This window comes from Adiantum capillus-veneris, chromosome 21, assembly GCF_014529385.1.
Source record: "Adiantum capillus-veneris isolate H3 chromosome 21, ASM1452938v2, whole genome shotgun sequence".
Lineage (NCBI taxonomy): Eukaryota > Viridiplantae > Streptophyta > Polypodiopsida > Polypodiales > Pteridaceae > Adiantum > Adiantum capillus-veneris.
In genome coordinates, this window is record NC_140951.1 from 138,606,692 (window position 1) to 138,634,370 (window position 27,679).

Sequence of the window (27,679 nt, forward strand, 5' to 3'; positions counted from 1 at the left end):
TAATACATCCATATTATTCTCTTTGTGCACAACATTTGATCTCCTTACACAAATAAGAATGTTTGCAATGATCAAGTCTTGCATACAAAGAAGCTAGTAAATCCCATGATGTTTTGTTGTTTTTGTTGAGTGAATGTGTGGAATAATGGAGTGCTTACTAGCAAGTGCATTCATTGCATGAGCTTGATTATCTTTAGCATCCCAGCATGCCCAATCAAGCAATAGGAAAAACAACACTAGCTGTAGAGTAATGGGAATGTGATTGTGCTAGCTAGGGTGGATGAAAGAGAAACATCGTGCACACAAGTGAGTGCGTGTTGGCTAGATTATCACTCAAGAAAATTAGGTTCCAATATCAATTAACTTGGACTCATAAACACGACCGTTCTTGAGTATTTGCTAAGACATCACAAGCTCACCATAAACAAGAGAGATGTAATGCAAAATAGACTTGTGTTTATTCATTCATGAAATGAGCTCTAAGTAACTCTACAGCCTTGCACTAGTGCATGTGGATAATTCCTTCTCCACTCCTTGACTCATATTCTAGGACAAAGCTCACACTTTACAATCCTCCCCCTGAGGTTTGGACTAGGAAGAAACTGAAGAAATTGACATCTCTGGCACACCCCAATCCAAGAGCAAAAGAACATCTCCAATCTAGGAGACAAACTATCTCTAATCCAAGAGATACTCAAAGACCTCCCCTCAAACAAATGTATCAAACTGAGACCAAGCTAGCCCAAGCTATCTCCAAACAAATACAACTGAAAGGGAAAGGCAAGTCACCTTCTTCTTCATCATCATCTTTGTCTTCTTCTGCCAAATACACTTTGGGCTTTGGATTTCTGTTGGTGCTTCCTCTGTCCCTTTTGAAACACTTGGAAGGAAGGTGTCCCTTATTCCCTTGATTCCTCCCTTGAAGTAGCATTCCTTCCTTGATTCTTCTGCTCGGACATTAAAGAGTTGATGACATCTTGAAAATCTCGTGTTGCATCCTTCTCCCCAATGATGGTCATGACTCATGATCTGGTCAAAGCTAGGTGGTAAGGCTGCTAGAAGAACCACGATTTTGTTCTTATATGGTATTGCATTGTTTACATAAGCTAGTTGTGTGGTCATGCTTTTGAGGTGATTGACCAAGCTTGCAATATCTTTGTTATGTTCCATTTGCAATTTGTATAGATCTTTCTTTAAGCTTACTTTGCTCTTCTTTTTCCTAGCTCCAATTTTTTTTTCTAGTGCTTCCCATGCAACTGATGAGGTATCACAATCATCAATAAAGTGTACATAATTGTCATGTAGTGCGTGATTATGATTCCTAATGCATGCTCGTCCTTGTCTTGATTTTGTGCACTCATAGCTTGTGCCAGAACTTGTGCACCATTAGTAGATGTCGAATCAGTGAGTGTTGGCTTTACTATTCCCCACAACCGCTTTTTCATTAAGTAGCCTTTTAACTTGTTTTGCCAAGTATGAAAGCCCTCCTCATTAAATTTCCCAAGCCCCTTCTCTTCCATTGCGCTAATAGAGGGGTCTTAGCTTAGGAGACTCTCCTAGCCATTGTCTACCTCTTTATACGAGCACAAATTCTCCTTAAAGATGATTTATTTTAAGTTATTGTGCTTGGCTGCAAGATTTTAAGAGTTTTAATCGCGAGAGAAAGAGAGCAAGAAAGAGAAAATTTCCTTCAAACTTTGTGAAACTCCTCTTCACTGGAGTGAAGCTCCTCTTGACAATTTTCTTTGCCTTGGGTGCGAAGCCTTGACTAGCTCGAATTTTTGCTTGGAGCTACGAGAAATTTGGATGCTTTGAAGCTTTGATACGTGTTGGCTAGATTATCACTCAAGCAAATTAGGTTCCAAGATCAATTAACTTGGACTCATAAACACGGTCTTGAGTATTTGCTAAGCCATCACAAGCTCACCATAAACAAGGGAGACATAATGCAAAATAGACTTGTGTTTATTTATTCATGAAATGAGCTTTAAGTAGCTCTACAACCTTGCACCACTACATGTGAGATATTTCCTTCTCTTCACTCCTTGACTCATAATCTAGGACAAAGCTCACACTTTACATAGAGCTGCTAGATTCTGCACCATCCTCCACATAACTTATATCCATAGAACATCATAACGATGCACAATGTTTCAAACTCCCTTTGAAACAGGGAAATATTGCATCACGTATGCCTAAAGTGGGTAGTTGTCCCCATCCAATTTGTCCTTGAGAGACAACATGAAACAACATCATTGTTGTCAGCCATGGCCGATGGTTGTACCAGATGCAAAAGTTGTTTGTGTACAGGAAAAATCGCACAAAACCAACTTGTGATATATAGCACAAGTTGGTTGTACGACTCCAACATAAGACTACAAAGTGTTTATTTTGTAGAAATCCCTAAGGGAGTTCACCTATAGAAAGTCATGTGTGTTCAAAGGGTCCTAAAGAAACCCTTATACTTACATGCTATGAGGTGATCCCTTTAGGAAACTTATGGGGCTTTTCTCACATTGCAATTAGAAAAATCCTCTTGTAGACGTGATCCTATAAAGTTAAAAAATGCCTCTTATTTTGAATTCATGTGGTACAATTCCATATTTGTAAGTGTCAGAAACTCTATACAAAAGGATGAAGTTACCTACATAGTGTTGCTCGTAGTGTAAATGGAGGCGGGAATGAGCCCAAATCATATTTATCGATACCAAGCTCACCTTAGTATGAGAGAGTGAGCCAGGAGCGTGCCAACAAGACTCCCACGATGCCAAAGCCTACTTTGATACCAATCGTTAAAAATATAGTTGCAAGAATGCACACAAATATGGAGAAGATGAGGAGAGAGACTCACGTGCACATAACACTAGAAGTTGTATTACTAAGTGTGCTCATACAAAGATGAAGCTTGGCAGAGAATGATGGGAAATATCTATAGGTCAAGGGAAAAGAACTTCTTAGCAGAGAAAACAAGGGCCCTTACGATCCTAGGTGTGTCCACCCACATCGATTCCATAATATGGTATCACATTGGTTTTCTAGCATTTACTGTTGATTGGGAGGACATGCTACATTCATAGAGGGTTGTGGTCACCAGTAGACCAAAAAGATGTTTCAAATGTCATATGATGGGTAACATGGTGAAGGATTGTCCCAAGGGTCTACCACATAGGTAGTTTGGTTGCAGAAGAGCCCGTTGCTCTCAGCCATAGTAGTCCCGTTATAGTCGTGTTTAAAATCAGGGCAGTGTACACTAGCATGATAGAGAGTAGTGGGATCACAAACAATAGTAGTTTGCTCAGAGTGGACAATAGAGACAAAGATAGAGGTAGTCATATAGATAGGGTCAGGGTTAGCCATATAATGTATACACATGGGTAGTGAGATAGCCTATATGGAGTAGCCTCTAGTCAGGCCGCTTTGATGAGAGGTTGCTAGACTAGAAGCCAACAAATTAAAGCGATGAGTTAGATTGATGAACCCCTCTAAAACACTTAGATTGATAATTGGACACATTGTAGGATCAACCTAAGGTGCCTCTAGAGTGTCTAGATTTTTAGTCTATTGCCCCTTCGGAGATCCATTCACTCATATGTTCCTCCCACAGTAGACACTACTATGAGATACCATGATTTTAGGACTCCTTAATTAGCAAAGGAGTTTGACTATTAGATGGGCTTTGCATCACCATAAAACTTTTCCATTATCTATGTGGCTTCCAACTCATTTCCCATGAAAATCTTTTGACACTTCCTTGTAGGATGGGTAGTTATGTGAACATTTTTAGGTCCAAAGAGGCTATCTAAGAGATCTGCATATTTTCATAGAGGATACCTACAACTTGAAATTACAACTCACACCCTTGACTCCATGAGATGGAGCTTCCGAGCCGGATAAGGTAGGCCAACCCATCATATAAACTTGGGGAACAACCTCTACGGGCTACATGCCACACGAGATGTCAAGGGGGTTTGACCCAAGACCTTGGACACAAGAGGCTCTTGCTCTATCAAATAAGACAACACTCATTGACAAGATCTACATCTTATCTTGGTCTACAACATGAGATGATTTGAGGCACAACATAAGGGATTTTTAGTATCGTGGATTTTATGAGTTGCTACAGGATGGCTCTTTACAAGGTGTAACTGAGATCACTTTTGGTATTTAGCACTAGACTACTTTGTTTTGCTACACCACCAAAGGTGGATAAAGCTTTTGGTAGATTTGTGTAGGCTTCATACATCTAATGGCTTCCAGACCATTCTTGATAATTGATCATTTCTCATCACTTTGATGTCTCCCGTGTGGTTGTATGGGTGCTCTATCCCTATGATGCATTGTATGTTTCTCAGGTTCTCACGATATTTTGTTTTGGCTATATTGACCACCGGTCAAATTTTAAGCAATGTAAAGGGTACAAGCCCCACATTTAAGAGAGAGAGAGAGAGAGAGAGAGAGAGAGAGAGAGAGAGAGAGAGAGCTTGCTTACATTGAAGTTTCTTTATAAGGGATGTTACGATTCCAACTTGATAGAAGGACCTCTCCACTTTAGTTTATCGTAAGGTTTGCATCCATTTTCATTAATTTTTTTTTTTTTTTTTGCCGTCTCACTTGCGCGAGCTAGTTTTACGGGATTGCGCCCACTCACCCACACCTCATGTCCGCAGGGTTGAACCATAGTGGGTGTGCCTAAAGGCCCTCACCTTAACCACTAGGACAACACCCTTTGGATAAAATCTTCTTCATTAATCTTATTAAAAGATAAAAAATCATGGAAGTCTTCGGGATTGTAGTGTTCGAACTCAGATAGAGCGGCGGGTGTGCAAGATAGCAATGGCAGCAGCACGAGTAGCTTCAGCAGGCATCTCCCGGTCTTCAACGAGCGAGATAGTGGGGCATCAGCTGAAGCCTCTTCCTCACCTCGCCATAGCCACACGACCCAAGCTGGGGCGCTTCAAGACAGATGGGAAACCAAAGACGTTGGTGGCTTACCATGAAACTGAATACTTAGTACGCGGGTAATCTACCGTTAACTATGTTTACGGCTTGTGCCTTTACCCATCTGATTGCGCAGAATAGGTGATCGAATAATTTTTGTGTGTGTGTGTGTGTGTGTGTGAGAGAGAGAGAGAGAGAGAGAGAGAGAGAGAGAGAGAGAGAGAGAGAGAGAGAGAGAGAGATTTTTCTTTAGTCATATATATTTTTCTCAAGAGAGAGATTTTTGCCAAGTCATATATTCAGAGATGATGCAGATTGTCATTGGATGGATCATTTACTTCCAATGCTATTTTTGCTTGCTTTGGAATAAACGTTTTGGTATGAAATTACTTGGATAACCTACGTACTGATTCATGATAAAGTTAGTGAAGCTTAGAGGGCAGGCCAGTCATTCTGATTCATCTTGGGACTTGGGTTATTTCAGCAGTATCTTTGAAGTTGTTTCAGGTCAACTTTTTTTCACTACCATCATATGATCGAGGTTGTGCTTATCTGGACAATCAGGTTTTGTGGTAAGTGGCTGTCCATATACCTCGATAAACCCATTCTGTGCAGTATGGAGAAGATGCTCCTTGTAGAAAGACATCTTCATTGGCTTCTATGGTGGCACCAAGTACTGAGCTATGTGATATTCTGTTTGATGAGCTTGCGAATCTGAGATTGGCTTAGAATGAGCGAAGCTGAATCCAGAGAGTGCGAAAATGGTGGTAATGTTTTGAAATTATTGAAACCAAACACTTTTGTAATTAAGAATCATCTTTCTGCGTACTTGATTTTTGCACGTGATGTTTCAGATACTTGTCAAATCAAATTTATTTGTGTTAGATAAAGAAAGGTAAGCATTTTTGCGAGAGTTTAATGACTGTTTTTCTACTCGGTTGCCACCGGAGAGTCTTGAGGATCATGCGATAGATTTGGTGCCAGGTTGTTCAGTCTGTTGCGCCAAGGTTTGGGGCCAATACTCTCTGGGTGGAATTCCGCCACTCCGTGTCGCATATCGTCTCTCTCTCTCTCTCTCTCTCTTAGTTCAGTTGTTATTGAAGTGCTAAAAGTCTGTTCAGTCTGTTCTTTTCTATTGGCACGTGGTGCTCGTCTTGTGACAGTGGTATGAGAGCATCAGGCGTGTGCTTTTTTGAAAGCATACCGGTCCTACCAAGGAGCAGACAGAGCAAGATTGTACTTTCAAAAGCTCATTGGAAATTTTAGCTTCGTGCTCCGACCCCGGACTTATTAGCCACTCCCACCCTTACTTCATCGTGCATCGGGCGGACTCCCGTCTTCACCGCCCATGTCTTACAAGACATAAGCCATAAAGATCACTTACAAGAGAAGGATCCAAGATTTGTTTCGAGATGCTGTTTTTCTCAGAGGCAGTGACATGCAGATGTTGATAGCTACCAAGCAGCATACTCCAAGTACTTGGCAAGCTTCAAGAAAATTTTTGCCCGAAGTTATATGGTTTCTGACATCTTCCTTTGGAGTGCAACTTCTGGCAAAGTGGGGTATCTTGAAATGCTTGCCATGGAAACCCTAACAAATTATAACTTGAAATTTCTTTACATCTCAGCAGGTGCCTCTTGTTGATAACCTCGGAGGTCCGGTGTGACTGCTATGACTTGGGACTACAATCACCGCCACAGGAACACTGTCTGTCCAAGAGTTGATGGACCATGCTGTGGTCGGCTACGACCTTATGGAAGAAATCTAACCCTAAATTTTGGTGCAGGTTTCAGGATGGAAAGTCAGTCGACTTTTCGAGCTCGATCAATGTCGAGATTGCTTTTTAAGTTTGAAATTTGTTTGAGAACTTGTTTGGTGATTTTGTTGGAATTTGTTTGAAATGGATGGTATCTGTTTTGAACCTGTTTTGGTGCCGACTTGAAATGTTTGACTCTGGTTTTAATACTGGTTTCAATGATTGGTGATTTTATTCCCGGGTGGAGGGTGAGAAATGATGTTTGGGAATGCTTGTTTATACTCATGGCCCGGACCCTTGTGGTTATTTGCGGGGAGTATTGAATGATTGAAAAGTGCTGTTTTTACTCATGGCCCGGACCTGGATGGTTATGCGGGAGAAGTATTAAGAAGTCTCAACAGTGGTTACTCTCAGCACCTCCAAACGACACAAGCTGCGGTCTGGGGGGCGTTTGGTTGTAAAAGGCCTCTATATCTCCCGGCTCGGACCTTTTTAGGTTATGCGGGAGGAGTGATGAGGGAGTCGTTGAATATTTCCCGGCCCGAACCTTGTTAGGTTATGCGGGAGGAGTGTTCATCGGCGGCTTTATGTTTTTATGTCTTGTAACATGCATATGTGAGCATTTGTGTTGCATTGTGATGTGCCAACCACTGATTATTCCTAATTGGATGAGATTGCTTGGGTATGTAATTTTAGTGCATCAAAACAACCGTGGAAGATCAGTGCGGTCTGGGTGTGATGGCTAATTTTACTTATCGGAATATAAAGAGCTCCGATCTGGACGAAAGGAGAAGCCAACTCCTTGATCAAAAGAGCCGAAAGGAGAATCTAACTTCTTAACGAAAAGAGCAAAGTGATTGTCCCTCGGAATGTCCCTCGGAAGTTTTTAAGCTAACTTGAGTTGTTTTGTAGATACGTTGTAATCGTGGACGATTACTTTCTTTCAAGAAGGGGGGATGTCACAAACTGCTGACATGTCAAAGCCCCGAAGAATGGAGCCAACTTGCTGATGCCGGTCGAGGGGCCTAAACCCTAAGAAGAACAAGTAGCAGAAGAAGAAGAAGTCCTACCAACTTATGGGGACCCCGTCCGATGGGGCCCTAGTGACATAAAGGGATTAAAATAATGCAGAACTCACACACACGCGCAAAACTGATGACATGGCAGCTGTACGGACGCTCCACGTTTTGCGTTGATTGATGATGTGGCAGTTGTATGGAATTCCGCAAATCGCGTTGGCAGCTTTTTGGCATTGCTTTTGTACCAAAAGCTTTTGAGTTTTGAAGGCTTTTCATGTAAACTGCTTTTGGGGCCTAGGGCCTTTAAATATGTGCTAAGGGCTCATTCTCTGGCATGCTTCCTGGAGAAGGTGCAAAGTCAGGAGTACCGGCTTGTATTGAGTTGATGCAATATAAAGAAATACAGAAAGGGGCGGCAAGGTTTGGGGCCAATACTCTCTGGGGTGGAATTCCGCCACTCCGTGTCGCGTATCGTCTCTCTCTCTCTCTCTCTCTCTCTCTCTCTCAGTTCAGTTGTTATTGAAGTACTAAAAGTTTGTTCAGTCTATTCTTTTCTATTGGCACGTGGTCCTCGTCTTGTGACATTGGCCCCAAAGACTGGTGCCCCTTTCGGTATTTCTTTTTGTATTAATGCTTGAGCAAAGTACAATTGCCTTTGGGACTCCTCTGCTCACTGGCTCGTTAGCACACACGATCAGCCAGAGAGAGCCCAAGGGACTTATTTAAAGGCCCTTGGCCTTTGGAAAAGCAAAACATGAAAAGCTGCCAAACTCAAAAGCAATTGGCTCCCACAAGCCAGCGTGCAATTCAGCCAACGCAATTTGCATTCTTTCGTACGGCCTGCCGCGTCAGCACAGCCAGCGCGATATGCGGAATTCCGTACGGCTAGCCACGACTCAACGTGATTCGTGGAAATTCCATACAGCCTGCCGCTTGTCTCTTTGTCCTAGGGCCCTGTCGGTAGGTGCCCTATAAGTTGGGGACAACTTATGAACATGCCACGTCATCAGTTTGTGACAATGATCATGGGCATGGTTTGCTTGGTTGAATGTGAAATGAAAGGATATGAATTTGATAGTAACAAGATTTAGTAGATCAAGACATCCGTGAAAGATGAGTGTGGTCTGGATGTGATTGCTAAATGGTTACAATAATTAGGATTTGTATGTGAGACCCTTGGCAGAAATGTGATGTGATCAATGACAAATGTCTTTGTAAAAGTGCTGGATTGGTGGAGTCTGGTGCACGAGTACATTGAGTTAGTGTCTACTGAAGAGAGTTTCTCACCTTTGGCTGTTTTTGCAGGTGTAATCGCCCTCGATTACAATTCTTTCAAGAGGGGGGAATGTCAAAAAGTGATGATGTGGCATGCCCAATTACAAGAGAAATGGCCAAGTGGACGAGAAACTGAGCCAACCAATTGAAAGAATTTATGAAGCATCAGCCGAGGGGCCTAAAACCCTAAAGACAAGAAGCTTGAAGTCTGAGGCTGATTTTCGTAAAATGCGTGACATGTTGACGTGGCAAGTAGTATGGACAATGGCGTGGCAGTATTGTACGGAGTTTGCTTTTTGCACTGAGGATCCCACGTGGCAGGCTGTACGGATTTCCAACGCAAAAAGCGCTGGCTGTTTTGGGCAGATTTCAGTGCTATGCTTTTCGGAGCAGGTGCTTTTGTGGTTTAGTGCTTTTGGGGGCTCTACTCTTAGGCATCCCATGTAAGTTTAAAAGAGCCCTTGGGCCTCTCACTCTACAGAGCATGTGGACGGAGAGTCCGAGAGCAGAGGACCCTTGGGAGTTGTACTTTTGCTGTGAGCAATAATAAAGAATTACCGAAAGGGGCGCTAGTCTTTGGGGCTAGTGCATCTAGGCGTGGAACTTCGCCGTGCTCTCTCTCTCTCTCTCTCAAAGTTCAGTGATTTTGCAGTTTATGTTCGTGTGTTGCTATTGATTTTCTCGCTTGGAGTGTCCAAGCCTATAACTGTTGGCCCCAACCGCTTCTTTGTTTGTAGAAGCCACCACTTGGAAGGACTCCGCAGATTGGCTTCATGGCCTGGAGTGAACCTTGCAAGCATTGGAGCCCTACATTGTGACATGGTTGGTGGTATTCTTGGTGATGCAGATGGCCTTGCCGCTGTCCTGATTTTTACTCCCTTTGCTGGTCTCGGTGGCTTTTTGGTATTGATCATGTGGCGGGATAGTTTTTTTCCTTGTATGTCCTTTTGCTTTCCTGCTTTTGTTGTAACTTGCTTTATTTTTGCGTGTGTTTCCTTGTGTTCATTATTCTATGTGTGTGTGTGTGTGAAGCATTTCATTGTACTCTGAAGACTTGTTTTTTTTTTGTGTGTGTGTGTGTGTGTGTGTGTGTGTGGGTGTGGGTGTGGGTGAAGTTACGCCTTTAGTTTGCTTTCTAGTTTCGTTTGTTTTTGTTGTTTTCTTTCTTTCTTTTTTTGTTTGGTTTTCTGGTTTTTCTTGTTTTGGTTTAGGTTGTTCGTTCCTTGCTCTGCTCTTTGCTCCCTCTATGAGGATTCTATAGCAGGTTTGTCACAAAGTGATGACGTGGCGGACAGCAGAAACCCTAAAATTCCTGCAAACCCTAAATTTTGCCAAAAACCCTAATTTTTAGAAATCGCGGAGGCGGATTATTATTATTATTATTTTTTTTTTTTTTGAAAAATGATGAGCGACGCGAATTTTGCTTTTGCTTTTTTTTTTTTCAATAAAAAAAAGAGAAAAGACTCTCTAAGAGAGAGAGAGAACTGATGCTTTTGATTTTAAAATCTTTTGGGGCTCTGCTTTTGGGCATCCCTGGTAACCTTTAAATTAGTGGTGAGGGCCTCACTTCTCAGAGCATCTGGACGCAGAGTCTGAGAGTGAAACCCTAATCGCTCTCTTGTACTTTGATGATTGATTAATACAAAAAGAAATACCGAAAGGGGCGCCAGTCTTTGGGCCAATATCTCTAGGCACGGAACTCCGCCGGGCCAGTGCAAATCTATTGTGATCTGTGAATTGTTTTGAAGTGGTTATTTGGTGCTGTCGCGGTTGATTCTTGACTTGGAGTATCCAAGTCTGTTACAAGGTTTCACATGGTGGTTGTTTTCGGAGCCTATTACATTGTCTTCTTGGAGTTCCCTCCCCAGCTTTCTTCTTCAAGAACCACCTTCAGCAAGTGGACTAGTCTCTATACAAGTTGACAGCTCCTTGCTTGCTCTAGTGCAGCGCTTTGCTACTCACCTTTTGGCTTCCTCTTGTAGTCTCTTGGTGATGTCAGCTGTTATCTATTGCCCGACGTCGAGTCCTTTTCACCATTAGCAGATTTTGATGTTTCAGGTTTTTGATATAGTGTTGCAGAATGTCTGTTTAGAAGAGGTTTTTCCCTTGGCTCCTAGTTTCCACAGTTAGCGTATGTGGCTAGTTGTATCCAGTTTTTTACCGTTTCCAGCTTGTTGACTTTGTGCTTCCCTAGAATCAGCACCATTTTGTGAGTTCTGAGGGATTTTCCAAGTAATAGAATGCATCCAAGTTGAGAGAGAGAGAGAGAGAGAGAGAGAGAGAGAGAGAGAGAGAGAGAGAGAGAGAGAGAGAGAGAGAGAGAGAGATGAAATGTTATATTAACATCTTCAAAGGCCGAAGTGACCTATGAGACCAGAAAGTTACAATGTGGTGGATCTGATACAAAGTCAGAGTAACAAAAATGACAAAATAAACTACTATGGAATCCTAAACTGCTAGGTGTGAGCTAAGCAGCTAGGTGGGATAGCTAAATCACAAAAGATCCAGCATCAGTCGTCGCTGGTGGATCTCATCAATCTCCTCCATGGTCAATAGCCTGACCGGCATAGTTACCAGGAATGGGAAACCGGAACGGGAACAGGGAACGGGAACGCAGAACAAAATGCCATTTCCTGTTACGGGTACTCACGTTTGAAACACGGAATGGGGATTCGGAACGGGAACTTGGAATGGGAACGGGGAACGGAGACCTGAAAACGGCCATTCCCTGTTACTATGCTGACCGGGCGTCGTGCATGTCGGGCCAAAGTGATTCGAATCCTTTGATGCAGCCTCCGTCAACGTTGTGTATTCCTCTGCAGTCGTGGGCGTCTGGATCTCCCTAGCTCGGTCGCTCGGTCGATCAGTGTGCCTCTGGTGTGAGGCGACGAGCTCTCCTGTGGTAGTAGCTCCTCCGGGTGTCCAGTGTCGGCTCTAAAGAAGTCTGTGATCCGTCTTTGAGACTGGCTAGGCTCTCGAGTCTCCCCTCATCAGGCTCTCTCTGTGTCTGTGCAGCTCGAGCAAAAATAGATCCAAGCATCTCTGATCCTCATACCGCATGACTCTGGAGAGTGGTCCGAAGACCTCTCTGAACAAGCAGTGGAAGCGGCCACGTATCTCGTAGTAGACGGGGCAGTGGCATGTGTAGTGCAACTCTGTCTCAGGCTCCATGTCACACAGGAGGTAGGTCCTGGCCTCTGCCGGTACTCCACTGTATCTCCCAGTCTCGATCCGCAGCTCGTGTGAAGATGTCAAGTGCAAGGCGGGCATATCTGTCTCTGGGAAGTTCCCACGTCACAAAGTGATGACGTGGCTACGGACAACAGAAACCCTAAAATTCCTACAAACCCTAATTTCTGCCAAAAACCCTAATTTCCGGAAATCGCGGAGGTGATTTTTTTTTTTTTTTGGTGGAAATTTTGAGCGACGCAAATCTCAACTTTTTGCTATGATTTGGGAGAAAGAGAGAAAACGAGAACTTGCTTTTTACTGACTCTCATTGAGAGAGAGAGAGAATCTGCTTTTGCTTTCAAGCTTTTGGGGCTCTACCTTTGGGCATCCCTTGTAATCTTTAAATTAGTGGTGAGGGCCTCACTTCTCAGAGCATCTGGACGTAGAGTCTGAGAGTGAAACCCTAACCGCTTTCTTGTACTTTGATGATTGATTAATACAAAAAGAAATACCGAAAGGGGCGCCAGTCTTTGGGGCCAATATCTCTAGGCACGGAACTCCGCCGGGCAAATCTATTGTGATGTGTGAATTGTTTGAACTGGTTATTTGGTGCTGTCGTGATTGATTCTTGACTTGGAGTGTCCAAGTGTGTTACAGTGGTATCAAAGCACGGCTGATTTCTCTTCTACGGGAAATCCGATCCCCAATTTTTTTCCGCGGCACCTATGGCTTCACGCAAGCACCAGTCGACTCCCTCTGCATATGGAGATGCGGGTTGGGATCACAACGAAGATTCAGACAGAGAGTATGGCCCGCCTCGGCCTACTCAGGCGGAGCAAAGAGAGATGAAGCGTCGTCAATTGATCGGCGATGCAACAAAGATGATGCTCAGTTTTGGGAAGGATCCGAAATTGGCAAAATATATGAGCGAGACTTCTTTTCAGGAAGTGCATGCACAGTGGCAGAAAACCACTACACCACCCCCGAAATCTGCTTTCAAGAAACCTTCTGATCCCAAACAATATTCAGAGAAGGAACTAGAAGAGGTGGTTGATGCACGGATTGCTCAGCTTTTTGACGCACAGAAGAAAGCCAACAAGCATGGCAAAAAGCAAAAGAAAAGCACTGACTTTCTAGGTTATTTTGGTCGTCAGTCGACTTTTGACAAGGTTAAGAAACAGAAGAAGCGTGTTCGATTTGAAGGAGTACCCAGTTCTTCTTCTTCTTCTTCTTCTAATAGTTCTTCTAGCTCCTCGGATTCGAGCGAAGAAGGCAGAAAAGGTAAAAAGCGAAGCAAGAAGTAACGCTTTGGAAAGGGCAAGAGAAAGGCAAAGAAGGCTAAATCTCGCTCAGAGACTGACAATTCTAATGAGGACTCGTCTACAGGCAGCTTAGATTCCGATGACGAAAACTTTTATGCAAACAAGAAGAATTTTTACAAAGCCAACCCGTATGACTTTCTCGAAGATAAAAGCAAGAAAGTCCGACAATTTAAGGAAGGTGGCCACTCGATCAAGTTTGATACTTTCTCAGGATACTCAGATGCTTCGAAGGCTTTGTCTTTTATACAACATTTTGACATCGCTTTCGCGGGAGGACGCTATTCAGAGCACTCCAAGATTCGGAGAGCTACCTCTTACTTTAAGGGGAATGCTCGTACTTGGTGGTCCACTCTTCTTTTAAACAAGACTGCGCCAGTTAAATGGCTGGAATTTAAGAAGCTTTTTATTTCTTCTTGGTTGACTCAAGAATATGAACGAGATGTACGAGCTGCTTGGAACCATCTTCGGATGACCAAGAAAGATACAATCAATGCTTATTGTGAAAGATTCTGGAGCTCTTTTCTACCCGCCTCTTCATTCAAGAAGATCTCATTCAGAGAACAGATTGAGCGGTTTACCTTGGGTCTACCTAGAGAGATCCGAGATCACTGCTTGGAACAGAAGTCAGCTTCTATTCAGGAGTTGATGAGTCATGCGAAGCGGGGCTTTGCCATTCACTCTGGCAGTCTGACCTACCCCACAGATGAGGCCATGACACAACGAGCCGAACAGACTTCTGGGAATGAAAGTAGAAGGAAAAAAGAGCAACCCCCAGAGAAAAAGGATGCACGACCCAAGCTTACTCCTGAGGAGAGAGCTCGCTTCATTAGAGAGGGGAAGTGCTTTGGATGCGGGGAACATGGACATATCTCCGTGAAGTGCCCTAAAAAGGCACAAAAAGAACAGAATGATAAGAACGACGACAGGCCTGAGAGTTCGAGAGCAGCTGAGGAATGTGGCAGAAAAGGGAGATAGAAAAGCAGAACTGGTACCACATGGCGTGGGACCTGCACCGAATCTAATGAATGAAAGTACAAACTTTGCCGCTCTTGGGGCAAAGTGAAGGATCAGGAAGCTCTTTTGAAGGAGCCAAGGCCAACTTCTTTTCACTTGGAATTGGCGGCTCGATTTGGAACTACTTCCGACAGACTGACGCCACAGGCGAAGGTAGTTCGATTGGCACCCGGACGGGATGTTGCCATTACACCGAGCATTGGCAAACTTCGTTTGCAATGACAAGGGTGTTCAGGGCACGCGAGTGACGTTCTACTCGGAATCCCTTGGTATCACCAGAACTACGCCGTGGTTGACTACCGGGCCGAGAAAGCGACTTTGACAAATGAAGGGCTCAGAGATTGTACTTGTGAACTTCAGTTTCTTTATTCATTCTTTTGGGAGAGAACTGAACGATGGATAAAGGTTGAATATGTTTTGACCTGAACAAAAAAACGCCAAGATTTTTCTCCACACTCATACCGATTGCTTTTTTTAGAGGGCTTGAAGATCAGACCATTGACCTGATACCTGGAAGCACGTCACCAAACCGACCACCTTACCGTGTGAGCCGAGTACAGATTGAAAAGATTATGAACCAAGTGAAAGACCTCTTGGAAAAGGGCCTTGTCCAGCCTGGTACTTCACCGTACTGCTCTCCACTGTTGGATTTGAAGAAAGACGGATCTTGGAGAATGTGCATTGATTATAGAGCTCTCAACAAAATCACCATCAAGAACATATTTCCGATTCCTAGGATCGATGATATACTCGACAGGTTACAGGGATCCTCGTGCTTTAGCAAGATTGACCTGAAGAGTGGATATCATCAGATCCGAATCGCGCTGGAAGACGTCTACAAGGCAGCTTTTGGTTTAACCAATGCTCCTGCGATATTTAACCGGATAATGGACATGATTTTTCGAGAGCACAGGCTATTTGTTGGCACTTTCTTTCATGATATCATTGTTTTCTCCAAGAATGAGGCAGAACACAGAGATCATTTGCTTTAGAGATACCCTTTTTGGGACACTTTGTCTCAGCAGCAGGAGCGCAAGTGGATTTGGCCAAGATAGAGACTATACGTGATTGGCCCGATTGGAAGGATGTCCATGAAGTTGGAAGCTTCTTGGGATTGTGTTCGTACTACAGACAGTTCATATGAAAGTTTGCAGAGGTTGCTTCCCCTTTGCATATCTTGACACAGAAAGGAGTCCCTTTCTCGTGGGGATCCACATAAGTGACTGCCTTTCAGACATTGAAAGAGAAATTGACTACGGGACCAATTTTGACTTTGCCGGACTTGCAAAAGTCATTTGAAGTATATTGTGATGCTTGTGGTCGTAGTCTAGGTGCGGTCTTGATGCAAGAAGGCCATGTCATTGCTTACGAGAGCCGATTGTTCTCTAGGCCGGAGATGACAGCACAGATATATGAGAAAGAGCTTTTGGCAGTGATCCATGCTCTTACTCAGTGGCGGCACTACCTACTTGGAGCGGATTTTACTGTCTTTACAGAGCATCAAAGTTTGCGCTACTTCTTGTCACAGAAGCAGCTTTCGGAAAAGCAGATGCGGTGGGCGAACATCTTGTCACAGTTTCACTTCCAGATTGTCCATGAGTAGGGACAAAAGAATGTGGTGGCAGATGCTTTGCCTCGGAAGCCATTGGATTTGGCTATTTCCGCGATACATCATAGGAGCTTCGAGGATATGGTCGATCAGTATGCCACAGATACAGCTTTTGCAGATATTTTCACACGGATATGGGATGGGGAGACAGTAGCTGGATACTCCCTTCGGGAAGGCTACTTGATGAAAAAGACTATGTTGTGCGTTACACAGCCGTTGAGGGAAAAGGTTATGATTGAATGCCATTGTCCACCTTTTACGAGTCACCGCGGCATTACTACCACCATGAAGGGGGTAGAGAGATACTTCTTTGGGCCGAGACTCAAAAAGGATGCGGAAGAGTTTGTGCGCAGTTGCTTAGTATGCCAGAAGGTCAATTTTGACAGGCATAAGGCACAGGGATTGTTAAAGCCTTTACCCATACCCACCCACCTCTGGAAAAGTATTGAAATGGATTTCATTTTTGATCTCCCGCGAACACAGAATGATCACGATGATTTTCCGATTACATGGCACGTCTGAGATGATTGTCTCCGACAGAGACCCCAGATTTATGAGTTTGGTTTGGAAGGAAATTTGGGAGAACATTGGCACGCAGTTGCAGTTCTCGTCATCGTTCCACTTCCAGACTGACGGGCAATTTGAGATTGCCAATTCAGTGATTTTAGATTTATTGAAGTCTTGTATCTCGGATCAGAAGACTCAATGGGAAAGGAACTTACCTTTGGTGGAATTTGCCTACAATAACACGATACACTCTTCGACGGGGAAGGCGCCATGTGAGATTGTTGAAAATGCTGCGAAGGTTCTATCCTTCCCGAGCACGAAAGATTAGATATTTGAAGCGGATGAATATTCGCGAGATTTGGATACGGCTTTTGCCAAGGTTCGCGAGACTTTGCAAGAGTCTCAAGAACGACAGAAAAAGGCAGCGGATCGCCATCGTCGCGACTCGAAATTGAAGGAGGATGATTGGGTGCTCTTACGTTTTGAGAAGGCACGCCTACGAAAGAAACAGGGAAAGGAGAGGCTTTTTCCAAAGCTTAGTATGCGATACTACGGACCTTTCCAGATCACTGACAAGATAAATGATGTCTCCTTCCGATTGAAACTGCCAGATACTTGGAGGATTCACAATGCATTGCATGTGAGTCTCTTGAAACCTGTTAAGGGTGATGTGCTTGATGATGGGGAGCCTGATAAGCAACCCGAAGTGGAAGAAAACGAGGAGATCCTTGTTCTTGAACAGATTTTGGCACATAATGATACGAAGAAAGGTAAAGTCCGAAGGCGGTTCTTGGTTAAGTTCAAGAACTTTCCTGCATTTGATGCGAAGTGGATGGAGGAGGAGGACCTAGCAGATACTCCTCGGATTGTGAAACTTTACCTCGATGTTTTGGTTTAGCATAGTCTACTCCAAACGGAACCCATAATTCAGCTTGGCCGGAGATCTGGTGCAGTGGGATGCACAAGAGGGGAGTCACTCTGCTCCCTTGTCAACAGATGCCTCGATTTTGATACTAAAGTCACTGATGTCTCTTTGAGCTTCAGGGATACTGATAGCTGACAGTATTCTGCTGGATGACTTTATGAAATGGAATTCCTAATAATGATACTGATTTATTTCTTCACTTCTTTTGAGTGCAGGAACTGATAGACGAAATGACTGTAGCATTTTGGTCTACTTGATCTTGAATAGACATGGTTGCAATAGGGGTTAGTCAATCGGACATCGATGAGGTCCCGATTGGACCTAGATGTGATTGCTAGCTACATTGCCGATAAATCATGCTCTAAGATCCGAATGAATGTTGAATGTCATGTGATGTCATGTGATGTCCTGTGATGTCGTGTGATGTGATTGTCGATTTTGTATATGTGCTAGATGTGTGTTCCTAGTACGTAGGTACTAACAGTCAGTGTCTTCTAAGACGGTTTATGGCTTTTGTCGGTTTAGCAGGCGTAATCGTGGTCGATTACAATTGCTTTCAAGAGGGGGGTATGTCACAAAGTGATGACGTGGCTACGGACAGCAGAAACCCTAATTTCTGCCAGAAACCCTAAAATTCCTGCAAACCCTAATTTCTGCCAAAAACCCTAATTTTCGAAAATCGTGGAGGTTGAAAAAATATATATATTTTTTGGAAATTTTGAGCGACGCAAATCTCAGCTTTTTGCTATGATTTGGGAGAAAGAGAGAGAAAAAGAGAACTTGCTTTTTATTGACTCTCATTGAGAGAGAGAGAATCTGCTTTTGCTTTCAAGCTTTTAGGGCTTTGCTTTTGGGTATCCCTTGTAATCTTTAAATTAGTGGTGAGGGCCTCACTTCTCAGAGCATTTGGACGGAGAGTCTGAGAGTGAAACCCTAACCGCTCTCTTGTACTTTGATGATTGATTAATACAAAAAGAAATACTGAAAGGGGCGCCAGTCTTTGGGGCCAATATCTCTAGGCACGGAACTCCGCCGGGCCAGTGCAAATATATTGTGATCTGTGAATTGTTTGAAGTGGTTATTTGGTGCTGTCGTGATTGATTCTTGACTTGGAGTGTCCAAGTCTGTTACATCCCACATGCGGTGTATGAAGAAGACAGATCTGGTGAGCGCCTCCACCACTAGTGGGGGGGCAGCTAGCTTTGCCCGGATAATGGCACGTGGTACTGAAGCCTTGGCTCTAATGAGACGCGAGATCATAGAGACTAGTGGCTTCTCCATGTTCCCCCATCCATTAGTGCGACCTGTCCTCCTGTGATGGTCCAATGAAGGTCCCCAAATCTCAGCTTCATAGAGCAATGCAGAAGCCACCAAAGTGTCAAAGAGCCAGAGCTTCGTCCAAGGTTCCTGAAACTGAACATGTGAACACATCCTCTCCAATCTACCCAATGCTGCATGGGCTCTGGTCAGTCTAGTCTCTGCTGCTCTTCTCAATGAAAATGCTGGTCCACTGAAAACCACTCCAAGGTAAGTGTAAGCATCTGTATACTCCACCGTCTCCTGGCCGGATGTGAATGCGGGCGTTGACCTCCTAATCCACTGTGGGGTGGTATTAAATACCATGACCTTGGTTTTACCAAGGTTGACAGACAAACCACTTTCATGGGCGAATCTATGCAAAGCATCCAAGTGACGTTGCTTCGAGTCCGAGATCAACACAATATCATCAACATATAACAATAGTGGAATCCATGTCCCTGCCAGCTGTGCACCTCTATCGCCATCTCTCTCAATGTAGTTAGAAACCTCATCCACATACATACCAAATAGAGTAGGGGAGAGCGGGCAACCTTGCTTCACCCCAATAGTGGAGTGAACCGCTGTAGATAGGCCCTCTGAGGTGCGTACATGCCCCACTACTGACGTGTATAATGCCATGAGCCCCCAAATGAGCTGTGTGGGTACTCCCATCTCCTGTAATCTGTGCATCAATCTAGCTCTGGGTACTGTGTCAAATGCTTTGCGGAAGTCCACAAAGCTACAATAGATCCGTCTCCCATGTGATGTGCCCTCCTCAATGATGGCTCTTGAGTGTCAAGATATGGTCAAGAGTAGAAAAACCTCTCCTGAACCCTGCCTGCCCGGTTGCGCGTATCCTCTCTCTCTCTCTCTCTCTCTCTCTCTCTCTCTCTCTCTCTCTCTCTCTCTGTGCCCATCTGCTCAACTGTTGCTCAAGAATGGATGCGTACAACCGTGCCAATGTGTGTCCGATCATGATAGTGCGATAATTCCCAGGCTCCATAGGGTCTCCTGACTTGAAGATAGGTACAATAGTAGATAGGCTCCAAATATGAGGCAAGCCCTCACACATGGCATAGTTAAACATAACTACTAGAATCTCTGCTAGTAGATCTCTGGCATGCATGAAGTGCTCAGCTACTAAGCCATCATGATCATAAGCTCTCCCAGTCCTCATCCTGTCAATGGCCTTCCTCACCATCTCAGCGGTGAAGAAAGCACATGTGTGGGGGCATGGATCGGGGGGGTCGGGAAGGGGCGGCTGTCTAGGATCTATGTACAGAGATGACGCGTACTGGCCCTAGGCCTCTGTAGAGGTAATGGCAGGGGGGGGGGAGTGCTCATGAAAGAGCAGTCATGCCTCACGTGAGTCCTAACTCAAGAATAGCTGGTATAGGTCCTGCTCTAGGCGAGCCAAAAATGCCCTCTTCTCCTGCTGCACTAGGCGCCGGAAGTTAATCTGTGACTCTGTGAGTGATATCCCCCAAAAGCACCTCCCTTTGAAGTCTAGCTCTAGTCTCGCGGCATTCCTCATTATACCAGCTGTTCTAGGGCATGCTCCCAGAACGACATCTTTGCTCAGGTTGGGTGTGTGAGTATGCCTCTGCTGCTGCATCATGTAATGTCTGTGTGAGTATAGCAGTAAGCTCCTCCAGAGGTCGCCCTAGCTCTTCTGTACACAGGCGTCTCTAGATCCCATCTATGTATACACAGTCTGTCTCCGGCGTGAAGGTGTAGCGAGTAGGGGCTGTTGCCTGTGGCATGTGTGCTACACTAAACTGGAAAGAGATGGTCAACGACACAAGAGCATGATCCACTGCTACACCAACAGGTCTGGGTCCAACCGTGAGATCCTGGATACTAGAGATGAGGCTCGGCTGTGCCATGACATAATCCACTGTGCTGGCTCCATGTCTGTGTGGAAAGCATGTAAAACCCCCCGCATCGGGAAATCTCTGTAGGCCATTCAAGATGACCAATCCATGTGCAGTCCCCATGTCTATCAAGTGTCGTCCATATTGAGTATGTTCCCCATCCTGTGATAGTCTGGATAGGCTTGTCTTTGCAACATCCAGCTCTCTCAGCATCTCCTCTGAAGTATCATAAAAAATTGTTTGATGATGGTCAGTCCTAGCATTGATGATGTCACCATCTCTAGAGGACTCCCAGATGTCATCATCCAAAATAGAAAAGGGGGACTGTCCTCTGGGTGGTGCATACACTGACGTACTCGGGAAAAGTAGCAAATAGCAATGTAAAGATATCTGTCTGTCTCTACTCTCAATCTCACCCACATGTACCTAGCTTGCTCGTCCCTGCGAGCTATATGTATCAATGGCTGCAACTCCTCCTTGAATAACATTGCCACTCCTGAGCCCCGCCCTCTGTGCTCTGATCGTGTCTCCTGTCTACAGGCGGTCTCCCATCTGTATCCACTAATGTGAGGCATAGACTGCCCAGAGGCCTGATGTGTCTCAGAGTAGAAGATGATGTCTCTCCCACTAAAACTTTCCTCAAAAGCACCCACATCAAGATGCATAGATCCAATTACAATTCCAGGTCTCACACCGTCATGTGGAGCGTGGCTCCAATATCACCACTCTTCCATCTCGGTAAAAAGCAATCTTACCTTTTTTCCTTGCCGCTCTAATCTCTGGCATTACCTCCTACATATGAGTGATCCGTGAGAGGGTAAGATCATCCCCGAGAAAGATGCCCGTTTTCTTAAGAGTTGGTCTCTTCTTCAAAAAGTCCTTTGCTTTCATGGAGGAAAAATGAAGGACGAGTGCCCTTTCTTTCGAGGTTTTCCCCTTGCTCCCATTTTTCTTGTTGCCCACTCTCCAAGCTCTTGAGTGCATCGGCTCATGAACCCCCATCAAAGCCATGAGTTCCTTTACCTCTTCGTCCATGTTATCTTTGTCTTTAAGGCCGCAAATTCTCACATGTAGAGAGCGCACACGCCTTCTTCGCTCCTCTTCTAGTGTCAGACTAATTATGGTGGGTGTGGACGTTGTTGTTTCCTTGCTTTTCCCTTTCTTGGCAACCTCAATCCATTTCTCGGCCTCTTTTGCCTTCTGTTGAGTCTTTGTAATAACGTCCACCCAAGAGGTCGTCATTTCTTTGTGTTGCTCTTCCCCCTCTTTGATGGCTTGCACTTGCTCTTTGATCGTGTTGAGCTCTTCTATTACTGAAGGTTGCAATTCTCCTCCTTCAAGTGTATTTTGTGATCGTACCTCAGCGAGCTCCCTCTTGAGTGACGCAATCTCTTCGTCTTGGGCCGTCACACGATCTCCCAGTGTGGTTATCTTACTTTTTTGGGCCAACACACGTTCGTAGAGCATTTTTATCGTGCCCAATAAGTTGCATTTGATCTTGTTAATGGTTTCGGTCATTTCTTCTTTGCACTTTGGAACTGCATCCTTTAAGGGGTTGAGCTTATCATTCTGTTTCCTCATGCTTGGTCGCCGTAAAAAACGAGAGGGAAATTTGCGACGGTAGTAGGAGACCACACTACACGCACCACATTATGCATACATGTTCTCCCACTTTAAGCATACACGGCATACATTTGCACTTCTGCAGTTTCTGCAAGTCAAGACAAAGTCCCGCTTTCTGCAACTGCCAATTCTGCAATTTTTGAAATTTTGAATTTTCTGTAAATTCTGTTTGCAATTTCTGTTTTTTTTTTTTTTTTTTTCTGTAGGGCTGTGTCCTACACATTCGTCGGCAGCTCTGCCCTGCGCCAGTGACTGCAGATTTTCTGCCCCCTGCTGCCCCTGTAGTAATTTGTTCTGCTGCGATAGCCCAGTCAGCACTGTTGGACAGCGAGCAGTCTCTGGAGGCCCTGCGCCACCTGCGAATCTTAGGAGCCCTGCACGACCTGCAGAGTTGATCCCCTGCAGGTTACGCGCGAAAGGAGGTGGGGGTGTGCTGCAGGTTACGTGATGGGCGGGCTGCAGGTTACGCACGAGGGGGAGAGCCTGCAGGTTACGCGAGGGGGGAGGGCTTGTAGGTTGAGAGAGAGAGAGAGAGAGAGAGAGAGAGAGAGAGAGAGAGAGAGAGAGAGACCCAAAATGAGATTTAGATGATCCCATGAGATTGAAGCCCATATGGGATAAAACAAACATGCCATTGTTATCTATTAAAAGCAATTAAAGCCCATAAAAAGCATCATTGATGACTTAGCTTTGGAAGTTTGCAGTTGGTGTGGTTGTCAAGGTTCTAGTGTAAACACCTAGTGTCAAATTATTATTATGTACTTAATAGCAGTCTACTCGTGCCTGCATATTCAGTTTCATTCCTCTTCTGGTCTATCTTCTCTTCTTCATTGGGTAGGTGCTGAAGCCTGACAAGAATTTTTCACTCTTGGAGTTGTGGGTCTGTCTCACAACACTTGTATTACAATCGTGAAAATATCCAGATTCCATTTGTACAACATATGACTGGTTTTATTGTAATGGTTGTTTTAGCAGTGTATGAAGATGCCAGTTGATTGTAGATATTCTCACTAAAACATTGTTCTTGTGATGCTGTTGTAAGTTGGTGCAATCTAGCTAAAATTTGATCATCTGGTGATTGCCAGAGAAAGCATTAGGGCGGCCAGAAAAGCACCTCCACCAATCATGCCAGCTGTGGCTACACCAGCCGGTCCAATGGATCTATCATCGGTCCTTTTTAGAAATCGCATCATCTTTATTGGCCAGCCAGTTAATTCACAGGTTGCACAACGTGCTATATCCCAACTGATGACATTAGCTGCGGTTAATGAAGATGAGGAAATTCAGGTACTATTTTGAACTCATTTATTGTACAAGAGCCGTTTGTGCATATGCATATACAGTAAGGAGTGACTGTTTCAGTAGGTATCTCAAAATTTTTACAACTGTCTATCAAGAGTATGCATGGAATTATTTGTGGTACATTTGTGATGTATGGGGAGCGGCTTAGCCATTGACTTATATCACATACATCATGCATTAGTTACTGGTGTTGAAGGTTTGCATAATATTGTTTGTTTCGATCAATCCTCAGATGTACATCAACTGTCCAGGTGGAAGCACATACTCGGTTTTGGCAATCTACGACTGCATGTCCTGGGTAATATTAAAGACTGCATTCCATTCCAATACATTGTTCCCTTTTTTTTTTTTGAGTGAAGTTACTAAACGGTGCTCTTGGGATTTGTAAGAAGAGGATTTGTTTTGCTATCAATATCATAGGAATTCAAGAAACAACCTATCATTGCTTCTAAATGATATCTATTGCTAATTCCTTAGGCCTTGTTCATTAGTGTTTGGGCCCTTGGTTGTTGGTTGGTCACCCGTGGCTACAAGTAGGTTTTTGCACACAATGTTCTTGGTCTCTAGACTTTGTCCCCTTTTTTGCCCATTTTGTCTCATCTCTTATCGTGTCCATTTTTTCTTTGCATGAGAAGCCTTAGGGAAAAGGAAACAAGGGCGGCAAAGGATACCAGTACCTGGGGAAAAAAAAACGAGAGGCTGGGATAAAAATATATCCTAGGCCTACAAGAGCCTATATGGCCATGGAACCAAGCCAAAACCCCGAGCTAAACATGGCTAACTAAATCTTGACATGAGAAAACTACCTCACTCCGGCCGGGGACAGCCACAAAACAGCCCCCAGCTATTGGTTGACTCATTTTTACGCATAGGAATAGAACCTCAACTCCTCGAGTAAAACCCATAATTCCATTCCTCAAAAAGTCACACTTTTTAGTTTATGTTGCATTCATCTATGTCTCTCTAGATTCGTCCAGTTCGTCCTAGTTTCTCCCAAGGACAGGAGTCAGGGAGTAAACCTAAAACTATCTTGTCAATTTGCCTCACAGCAAGTATCACCAAATCTCGCTTCTGGGATGCAAGAATCTTCTCTTAGCTATTGCATTTTCTCTTGCTTCAACATTTTGTATTAGCCCTGCATAGGGCAGTAAAATTTAGTGCAAGCATGTACACACTAATTGAAAACAATCTTCAAAAGTTTCATAAGTAGATGAGTTTCATTTAAGTACTACCCTTCACTATCTCTTTTGTTTAAATGTTTCTGAAAATGACCAGGTTGAATCTTCTAAATATATATGTATGTTTCAATTGTGTGTTTTGTGCAAGTGTTTTAGATTTTCTTATAATTTGTAAGGTCAGACTTTATGAGGTCACATTGCTGCTTTTTAGCCTTGTATGATCTTTGTTGTAAGAGCTTGAGGTCAGGAATCAAGTCTTTGCATGTTGGTTGCATGTCCTTATTTGAATGGCCGTAAAATTGAGTTCTTTAAGAAGATAAATGAATGTCATTCAAGTAAGCTTCTCTCATTGACCTTGCCTCTCTTTTCAATGGGGATTTGTTCTTTTAAAGGGTGTTGTTGTTTTTCTCAAAAGTAAAATTCCAATAATAATTCAAAATCAAACTTTTATTTTTTATTGGTATGTGTGTATCTCCTGGTTGCGTGTTTTGTACCGTTGTTTGTCTTTCTCTGACCCTTCTTATAGTTCTGTCAGGTCAGACGTTATGAAGATGTATAGAATGTTTACAGCTCTAGTGATTTTGGCCTATTTTTAATCTCCAAATTTCAAGGGGTACTGAGGTTTCTCAGAAAGCAACTTGGAAGTGGTGACATTGCTCTTTCTGTAGATTTTGGGGTATGTGTACAGCATATAATTTTTTTTCAGGATTGGTGGGTTGTGTCAAGGGATCAAGGCCCAGTTGTGAATACAAAACGATTTAACTTTGGTCACTATTTGTCATAGGCGGACCTGAGCAACATTATTATCTTCTTTGTGGGAATAACTAAGGAATTTGTGAGGGTCTATTCCGTGTCCATTTCAGTTTGTTTCCATGTCTCTATGTCAGAATGTTTGGTCTGAGTAACAACAACATCTTTACCTGTAGCTAGGGCATTCCAGTGATTTTCTTCTCGTGTGTGCAGATAAAGCCCAAAATAAAAACAGTTTGTTTTGGGATTGCAGCAAGTCAGGGTGCCCTTTTGTTAGCAGGTGGGGAAAAGGGAAGGCGTTTTGCCATGCCAAATGCTCGAATTATGATCCATCAACCACAAGGAGGTTGTGGGGTATGTTAGTTGATACACTTTTTTGTTGGAACGTTACTGCTTGTGAACTTTTTGGTCTGTTGATATTTTATGGATCACAGATTTTGTTTGTATGCTGTCAAATCTTTGGAGTGCAGTGTTCTAAGACAAGGTTGTGCAGTATTCTAGGATGAACAAATTGTTCTAGGACAAGGTTGTCAATTTTGTCCTGAACTCCAAGGTGGACAACCTTGTCCTAAAGCATTTTTGTTTGTAAGCATTTCAGTAAATCAGGACCGTGGTGGTCCTCGTCATAAGTTTGTAAAGCTCCTAACATTTTACAGTGTATCCTCACAGTGGTACCTAATCGATGCTTGCTTGCACTCAGGGAACTATGGAGGATGTAAGAAGGCAGGTCAATGAAGTGGTAGCATCAAGAGATGTGGGTCTTTTTTACTAACTTTCGCTCTTCGAGTTTCTGGTTGTGAGACCAAGGATGCCTTTAATATGGATTGCTAGAAGGGAACTGCATGGTGATGACTAAGACGTCTTTACTTTTGTGACTTTCATGAGGGGCAGAAGATTGACAAGATGTATGCTGCGTTTACTGGCCAACCAGTGGAAAGGGTTCAGAGATTTACAGATAGAGATCACTTTTTCTCTGCCGCTGAGGTTGGATTTTTTTATAGCTCTTTTTTGAGGGACCTTATCATGTTTGCTATTGTCAATGGCAGTACTAGTTGTGATTTAAGCTTACTGAAGCAGCATCACAAATCTGCACCTTTATGAAAGCATGCAAATAGTTGAGGTTAATAGTAATGGGTGGTGCTAGTAGTGGCAAAGATTGTTGCAAGTTCTGTATACCAATCCCTTGAAGCATGCCTGAGGAATCCCTCACAATTTAAGGGGTAGGGAGTGGTCAGTGACCATTCCCTGTAATACTGCTGCAAGTGGCGGAGGCCAGGAGCAGTATTGCAGGGGAACCATTCCTGGCCGTCAAGCTTGGCAGGAGGGGGGAGTGTTAATCATGCACAGAATTCTGAGGCCATTCCGACTGCTGAAGTGGGGCCTTCTGCATGCATGATTGAATTGCAGATTCTGTCTGCTGAGTGGTCGCAATCTGAGGCCATTCCAAGTGCTGAGTGGGAGTGGTCTGTTTGGTATGCATCCTGCCAAAATACAGCTGCCGAGCTGGCTGGCATCTGTCAGTTGCAGCTGCTATTATGGCAGAGAATGCCTGCAGGTTTGACGGCCGAGATGCTCAGCCCCCCGATTGCCGACCTTGACTGAGGTTTGATTGAATGCAGTGTCCACTATTATGCAATCACATATGCTGTTTTGGTAGTATGCATGAGTGGGTAATGTGGGCGTGTTAACTTAGATTTGTAGGGGTGCAAGTTGTCTTTTAATGAAGGAAATTCTAGAGGTGTGCATGGGTCAGAATGGACTATATGTTTGTATATGTGACCTTAATTTATTCTGCAATGTTTCGCCTAATTATTTGCAGCATTTTCTTGCAGGCCATGGAGTTTGGTTTGATCGACGGTCTCTTAGAAACAGAATATTGATTTACTGGCATGAAGCTGCTTGGAACAGAAACCAAATATATTGGAAGATGGAGCGTTCAATAGATATTAACGAGTAGCCTGATGTACGCTTACTGTAATTGGTCTGTGTTTCACCAGCATGTCGTGCCTGTAGTCACCTCTTTGCTAGTCACCTCTTTGCTCTTATGTTGGCTGCCATTCTTTGTAAAGCTCTCTTTGATGTAATCTTTAAATTCAAGAGACAGGTTCTTCTCTCCA

General features: G+C 43.9%; 1 protein-coding gene across 1 annotated transcript; it reads left to right on the plus strand.

Moving 5' to 3' along the window:
• Window positions 1–4,781: 4,781 nt before the first annotated feature.
• On the plus strand, window positions 4,782–27,679 carry CLPP6 (CLP protease proteolytic subunit 6). Its single transcript, XM_086494293.1, has 7 exons — window positions 4,782–5,018; window positions 23,418–23,619; window positions 23,867–23,932; window positions 25,776–25,916; window positions 26,263–26,316; window positions 26,454–26,546; window positions 27,395–27,679. Exons 1-7 carry the CDS (start codon window positions 4,834–4,836, stop codon window positions 27,440–27,442), a joined length of 789 nt encoding a protein of 262 aa, XP_086350419.1. The 5' UTR covers window positions 4,782–4,833; the 3' UTR covers window positions 27,443–27,679.